We start from the raw sequence: 8,312 nt of genomic DNA, 5'->3' as shown, positions 1-8,312 counted from the left end.
ACAAAATATCAATGAAAACTTTCTTCCTAAAATGCTGAAACCCTGTCTTCAAATGTTTAGCCACTATTTAATTTTATTCTCTCTAGGCATGAAGTGACCTTTTGAAAAAAAAAGTCATTTTTAGACATAATTCCTAGTTCAATAGTAATAAACATCATTTTCTAGTGTGAATTTTTTAAATAACAGAAATGTGTGGAACATTTGGTATTAATCTTAACTCATCTTATTCCACTGTTTGAAATTGTCTTTGGACAAGGGTGACTTTGGTGATGGAGGCAAGGGAAAGCCTCCTCCAAAACCACACACATTCCCTCATAAAAGTAAAACTGGGAGTCTACGTTTATGACCAGCCAGGTCGGCTGCCTATAAACTCATGATCAATCTTTAACATGGCCCTAATGTATCATTCCCAACCCTTGTCACCAGAGAATTCAAGTCAGCCTTTCCCCAAGCCAAGGATTTACCCACACTGGTGCAGACCTGCTTTAGAACATTTTATTGGCAATACTGATGTCATATTTAGGAACCACAGACTTTTGTTGGACTGTATTAGCTTGAATGACAAGTATCAATGGTCAACTATATTTGAAATATTGTTAAAGTACCTAGAAATAATAGGCATTAAAATCCATTCCGTTCACTACAACAAACCTCTAAAGACTTCGTGTTTTCAGTGGAACTGGCATACTGTAATTGTTATTTGGAACTTAATGTAACCTCAACAGCAGTAGAGAGAATACAGTCCTCTCATTATGCACATGCTCTAGGATCGTTTATTTTAATGCTTTCAAATAAATATGTTCCATGCAGCACACTACAATAAATAAGGAGCAGCAATGTTCTTTTAGTAAATCCATTCATAATGTGAGTCACCATGTAAAACACCACATCTCAAGTCTTTGGCCCTGTACCATATCATGAGGCACACCACATCTGCACCCAATCATATCTGGCTTCATATGGATTTAATAGGACTATGCCAGAAGTGCATGTAAGCACAAATTTAACCAGAGGTTTCCAGCTATTAAATACAGCTACTAAGTAGTTAAAAGGCAACAGCTAAACCCGTAAAGGTCCCTCACCCCCTTCATTTTTGAGACAGAAATATAAAGGTAGAAATGCTCTGGTGAATTTCAGGTCAGTGGAAATCATGGTGGGATACATTTGGAATACTTGGAGCAAAGCTGGCACAATATGGCACCCAGAATATCACGGCAATACTGATACTGAATGGACACGGATACAGTACAATGGGCTTGACTGCAGATGCTGAACTCTCTAGCAGGGGAAACGGATGCGCTGAAGCCGGCTCAAACCCACTAGGCAGATAACTCAACAGCGCCTTCCTCCTCGCTATCAGCTCTGTTAGCACGAATCTCCACCAGGGTCCTGGCGAATCGAGTCCATTCATCATTGTGGGGAACTGCCAGCTGCAAAGCAAATCAATGAAGAAACGATGAATAAGATATCTTTACATCTGCAAGCCTAGATGCCCGAGTGGCGGCTCCTCCTAAAGCAGACATTTCCCTTGGAATGTAAAGGAAACCAAATATTCTTTTTCTTTGAATCAAGTGGCAACTGAAGTGTTGCTCTTAACCTAACATGAGAGAATAATGTCACTCTTAGAAGCAAAATCACTCATGGAATTTATCGAACTTTTAAAAACTTACATTAACTATACAATTACAGCAGCCCCATTAAAGCATTTTTAGTAATGAAACTTCTTCATAAGAAGGTCAGACTTGGATTGAACCGAGCAAATGAAAAATGCATTATTAACCAAGATTTCGCAATAACTGTGGTCTTTTCTTTCTAGTCAATGCTATTGATCTTTTTCTTAATGTGTTAATATACATGGCAAAAGAATAGCTTACAATATACACAGAAATTTTTCTGCTTTGATGTATTTTTATGCTGTTGGGTGTTTCCAGCAAGACTTAATTTAATGGTAACTATGAATAATTGTATTACAAACCAGCATTTACCAGGAGTTCTGTTTTAAGTACTTTACATATATTAACTCGTTTCTCACAGCAATCCTAGGGATAATAATTTTACCCTACAAATGTAGAGTAAGATAGCTGATTTTATAAGAGGAAGAAATTGAGGCACAGAAAGATTAAATAATTTTAGCAAGATTGCATATTTAGCAAATATCGTGCCAGTGCATTATGGTTCCAGTATCTGGATCTTAGCCATTATGCTATACTGATTTGCCAAAAAGGCAAATTTAGAAAATTTCCCCAATAATATCTTCTACTGTGTATAATTCAGTGAGGAGAGAATTAAACACCCTCCCCCCCCAATGAAAAGTGAACATATGAAGTTTTAACAGATAATGATTTCTCTACATAACTTCCAAAACCAAATTGCTTAAAGATATCAGGCAAGTGTTTGCAATAGAAAAGAAAATTATTTGAAGATGAAAAATAGAATTGAGTAGAAGTCTGAAGGATTTCATATAGAATAAAATTGATTTGGACATTATAGTCATTTTCTTGGAGTTTTACTCTCTAAGATAGTATAATCAATCCATCTACATACCTGTATCATACATGCTATCCATATATTCCATAAACATTAAAAACATATTCACTGCAATCAACATCCATTTTTAAAAATTAAAAAAAGAAAATAAATCTGAACATTTTGATCACTTCTACAGCTGGAAAATTACCCACTACACAGAGACAGATGATTGGAACTTTAAGTTTTTTATTAGAAGGAGTTATATTCTCAGATACTATCTGTCCAAGGAAACTTACTGGAGAGTGGTGATGTTGTTATCTAAAGTATGTCCTTAAATTAGTGTTCTAGTATGGAGGTTAAATGTTTCAAGAATATTATTCTGTAAATGATATACAGGTGGGGAAGTAAGTTCTTGGACCTATTCTGAGAAATTCTATACCAACAAGAACTCTCATTTATATTCACATGAATAAAGTTTTGAATAATTAAATACTTCTCTAGGTATTGAAATGAATTTAAATTTCTTTTCAGCAATGACAGAAATTTACAATAGTATTAAATGACATGGTTAACCTGTTTGCATGTTCCATTTCCCCCACTTTGAGTTCTTTTTGTATGTTTCACTATTCTTCATTTTTTTCTTCAATTTTAAATAATACTGCACTGCAGAAATGAAGCCCCCCAAATAAAAGACAGAAAAGAGCTAACCCAAAGCACAAGCAGCCAAGGGTTGATCTTATATTGACATGAAAGAATAGACCCACAATTTCTTTTCCCTCCTCCAACACCCGACCAAGCCTTACAAGAAAGAAAAAAACCTAAGGAGAGACAAAAGTCCCATAATAACACATTTGTAACCTTTTCTCATAAAAGGTAAGAAGAAAGCAAAAGCTAAGGTACCTCAGATTTTCATATAGTTTTAAATATTAAGGAAAAGGTATAATATTAACTGATACACGTAGCATAAAGAGCTGAGTTTGGTTCCCAAATATGAAATTGTATTACTGGTTAACAAGCAAGAAGTTTAAATTAACATACGATACCCTGTGCAATGTTTTGCCCATAGCAAGGTATAGAAATTATATCCTGAAACAAGAAAATGGCTAAATGTGTTTATATAGTTTCATGTAGTAGTAAGGGCTGGACTATTAAGAAATAACCCTAGTAAAGATTATGAAACACTGAGGCTTGAATATGTGTCCAGATACGTTATGGGACAGAGCTGAAAATCATTTACGCTAGATAAAAGTGCACATCTAACTTCTCAAGAGTAAACATTATCAAATTTAAATATTTCTGTTTAACAAAATAACAACAATGACAACAAAATACAAAAATAACCCAGAAATCAAACTATAATTTGGCCTTTTCCATTGGGGCAAGACTGACACTATTCTACTAACAAATCCCTTTAAAATGCAGATTCATTGGGATGGGGATGTGGCTCAAGCGGTAACACACTAGCCTGGCATGTGCAGGGCACTGGGTTTGATCCTCAGCATCACATAAAAATAAAATAAAGGTGTTGTGTCCACAGAAAACTAAAAAATAAATATTAAAAAATTCTCTCTCTCTCTCTTTAAAAAAATGCAGATTCATTATCACAAACATTTTCACAGTATTCAAACATGTCTTCTTTTTGATTTGCTAAAGTTTCATGTAGCTTGTCAATATATTAATAGCTCATTTTTCTAAGCAAATTTGTGTTGCCAAGTCTTTTCCTCTCTAGAACATCATAAACTTCACAAAAAAATGTTAGTTCACACATATCCAATTCTAGAATGGAACATGAAGAAAACACACTTGCTTCTAGAAACTTGGAATACATTTACTACCTCATCCGATTATGCTTTTTCATTTAGTTGACTATAAAAATAACCCAAGATGATTGTAATGTTAAATTTAGAAGGCGAACTGAAGACTTCCCCATTTTTAGAATTAAATATCACCATCAGGAAGCACTTTAAGTATAATCATAGCTTGAATGTGTGAATGTGCATTCACAGCCTGTTTCCACACTCAGAGTAATAATTTTTGGCATTTGAATTACTTGTAGGTAAGGCCAAACAGGTGTCCTGACACACAAGAAGGCCATTCTTGTCACTTTACATCTATGACTGTGAAGGGAATCTGTTTGGACAGGACTGTCCTCCCCTTGGCAATTCTTCCTGCCTGGTACTCTCTGGTTAGAAAAGGTGAGGAAGAGGCTCAAGGGCATAAATGCACTTGAAACTTTCCCTAGTAGGCTTTTAATCCAATAGCACCTTACTCATCAAATAGGAAAAACCTTTGTTCATGTTAAAGAATGAGACTGCTCTTGTGTCCTAGATAGCACACAAATATATTCAATACTCAATCAGCATTGATTAAGCAACAGTTGTATGCCAGGCACAGTGTCAGAAGTAAAGACATAGCAGTAAATCTTTTCAGAATATGATAACTAGGAAACACAGGCAAAAACTCTGATGTTCTTGTAGATCAAAATGTGTAAATACTGGCATAGTTTTTTTTTTTAAGATTATCCAATGCTCAGAAAATGAATTGCCTAAAATGTGCCTTCCTATAGTAACCACTGCAACATTTCCTGATATCCGTTGTGTACCAAGTAGCGGGGAGGGAAATGGCATGCTAATCTCACTGTTTCAGCCTCTCTCCGAGTTTCTATTAAAGCATGAAAATCTAAATCTAGAGCATCCAAGCATGGCTATGGATTTTCCCCACCGAACATCATAATTCAGAATAATTTCTAAACAATTTACATTTGTGATAGAAAAAATATTCACAAGTTTCTGAGGGTGATGAATAATTTCAATCAATTAAAAATAGATGTGAAGTGTTGGGAGGAAAATGACCCACAGTTAAATCAAAGAAACGCCATTAAAGAAAACGAACTTAGAAAAATCGTCCAACATTGTTCTGAGTCAAAGTGGATCTGGAAACATTTTTTTGCCTTCAGATTCATCTGCTAAAGTCACATCAGAGGTCGGGGATGACTCATAGTTTCCCACTGCTTCTTAGAACAGAGTTCACCAACAGCCAGTCCACCCCCTGTTAGATGACTCTTTTCTAATGTTTTTTCTTTTTCCTTTTTGCTAAATGTATAAAGCATTTTAATGCCAAAAGCATTCAGGGATCTGCTTCCTGAGATAATAAAATCTTAGCTCTAAGAGCGACCATCTTTTATAGATATGGTATGACCCTATTTTTTACAGCCAAGGGAATGAAGGCCAAGGGTAGTTACTGAGGTAGCAATTTGGCCATAAGGAGGCAGCAAAATGAACCTCAGATTTGGACAGGAGACCTGAGTCCTGCTCTCATCTTGGTGGCTGGCAATGGTCAAGCACTTAACCTCTCAATGCCTCAATTGTAAAATGGGGATGATGACGTCTGGCCATTTATCAACAGAGATGTGAGAGGACGAGAAAGGTAATCTAAGTGAAGAACTGCTACGAGGCCAGCATGCAAGAGTCAGGCACTCTTTTTCTTTAAACTGTCACTCAGATGAAACGGGTTCCTGAAAAGGATCTGGATGGATCATGCATATCAGTTCTACAACATTTTTTTCTGGCTTAATTTTTTTTTCTTTCTTTAACAATTAATTCTGATTGTGATGGGGATGTTAAGGAAAAGGGTACGGGACCTGTCTTTAACAGGTGGAAAAGGGAAGTCGAGGGATCTAGGTGGTCTGATTCAGGCCACATAACTTTCACATATTTGTGTGGGGCAATCAAGGACCTCACCCTTTGAGAACGGCCAGCATTCCAGGGCAGAATGGCAGGCAGGTAATGAATTTCAAGACACCTGCTAAAAGACTCTAAGGACTTTACTTAACCTTCTAAGAGTCTTGGGAGACAAAAGGTTGAAAATAAAAAGCAAAAATACAGAAATCGTGTAAAAAAAATTTCATGAAAATGGACCACATTAGCTGCTCCCCTCTCCTAGTACTTGTGAGGTTGCATCATGGATCTGTACCCACCTCTCCCACTGAGGGACCTCTGGATGTCTCCCGCCCCCACCCCCTCCTGCGACAAATCTGTCAGGCCACTGGGTGTCATGCCTGGGCTTCTTGGGTACCTAACAGGGGGCACAGAATGTGTAATAACTAGATTTTGAGAACTGTATCAGGGTGGACTTTTTCCACCTTAGATAGCAATCAGATCATTTCTCTCTCTCTCTCTCGGTTTTTTTTTTTTTTTTACCAGTTTTGCAACTTATTTTCTGTGTTTCCTCAGGAAATATCACTGATCTTCACTGCCTCACTTGTGTGAAAGGAATTATAAGACCTATTTTCTACCACTGTTTTGAACATCAGATAAGACAAACAAACAAACAAAAAACTCCCAGTAAGCTTAACACAAAATGCTCAATAAGTTTAGCACAGCACTTGGCAGATGATAAACTCTAAATAAATGATATTGTTTTCTTATTTTTCCTTCTTAATATTTATTCTCCTCCCATTTGTTTTCTTTTTTTTCTGGCTCCTCTCCCTCTTTACTTTCTCCCATTTTCTTCTTTCACTTATGTAGAGTTGCATTTTTTAAAAAGAAAATTTCCCTTATGTTTTACTACATTTTAGTTCTTAAAAACTCATACAGGGGCTGGGGTTGGGGCTCAGTGGTAGAGCATTTGCCTAGCATGTGTGAGGACCTGGGTTCGAATCTCAGTACCACAATAAATAAGTAAAATAAAGGTCCATCAACAACTAAACAAACAAACAAACAAATAACAACAAAAAAACCCTCATACAGATGATTTCTTAGTCATTCTTTTAATAATAGCTAACTTTCATGAGATAGGTACAGGGAAAGAGTTTTTTTTTTTTCCAGATCACAAGAGAAATTCTGCCAGTTAATTAAAATATAAATATTCTTTTTAAGTATAAACACACACGCTCATATCTATACATATATTTTATTTTTCACATATGATCAATACATCCTAATCTAGCTATTTCTTTGTTATGGCACTTCCTACAGCAGGATTCTATGTTTCATTCACCTCAAGTTATAAGGCTTGGTAACAGCTGAACATGTTGTTATAAAAAATGAAGTGACTTTTTGTAACCAGGGTTAAACACACAGATACCATTCACATCTTTCTTTATTAGAACTTGGCTAACCATTTTAAACAGTCCCTCAGTCAAACTTCCCTTGTTTTTTAGTAATTGTTGAGAGTTTATAGTACCTAGCAGCTGATTTTAAATTGCTTCAGTATCTGCAGTAACTCTTACCAGCCCTATGCATATTTTTTATGGTAAAAATATCTGGCTTAGGCATTGGTTAGTTTAAAGTAGGTAATTTCAAGAAATCTTGGATAATTAAGACATTAGAAAAGTATTCAGTAATTTCAGTTTGGTTTCTCAGATACATTAACCATGGCAAACAAATTAAGTGAATAGGACTCTAGGTTTTGAGATAAATATTCCATGGATATGCGGTTCATCGGCATCTTTGTAATCTTTCAATTAAATGAATTCATTTTAAAAAAAAGTCTGGGGGACTATTATGCTGAGCATTGATTCTGAACAGATACATAACAAATCCATCTTCTGTGTTAACCTAAACATTCAAGTTTTCTGTTAAAAAGATATCTTACAAATTACCTTTTCACTCTAATACCTATTCTCTTTTAATGCATTTATAGAGACGGTGGAAGCGTTGTGTCAGTTCCCACCGAACGACTGTTAAACCCTTTTGAGCTCTAAAAGCTTTATAAAAAGTACAATTATTAATGTCACCCAAATTCAGGAGACTGTTGATTTACTGATACACAAATGCACGCCTGTGTTCAGAGGAAGCCTGTATTTTTTAGGACAATTCCCTTTGCCACACACACAGATGGGA

General features: G+C 35.8%; 1 protein-coding gene across 5 annotated transcripts in view; it reads right to left on the bottom strand.

Annotated features, from left to right (window-relative positions):
* Positions 1-473: 473 nt before the first annotated feature.
* Positions 474-8,312, bottom strand: part of Dync1i1 (dynein cytoplasmic 1 intermediate chain 1) — a 264,774-nt gene continuing 256,935 nt past the window's right edge. For all 5 annotated transcript variants that reach the window (XM_048785965.1, XM_048785968.1, XM_048785966.1 and 2 more), the window contains one exon: positions 474-1,430. In XM_048785965.1, the coding sequence (XP_048641922.1) occupies positions 1,320-1,430 (111 nt within the window). In that variant the 3' untranslated portion in view covers positions 474-1,319. The remainder of the gene's footprint in view (positions 1,431-8,312) is intronic.

This window comes from Marmota marmota, unplaced genomic scaffold, assembly GCF_001458135.2.
Source record: "Marmota marmota marmota unplaced genomic scaffold, marMar, whole genome shotgun sequence".
NCBI classification, from domain to species: domain Eukaryota; kingdom Metazoa; phylum Chordata; class Mammalia; order Rodentia; family Sciuridae; genus Marmota; species Marmota marmota.
Note: the sequence above shows the minus strand (reverse complement) of the source record. Positions and strands in the feature narration are given on the sequence as shown.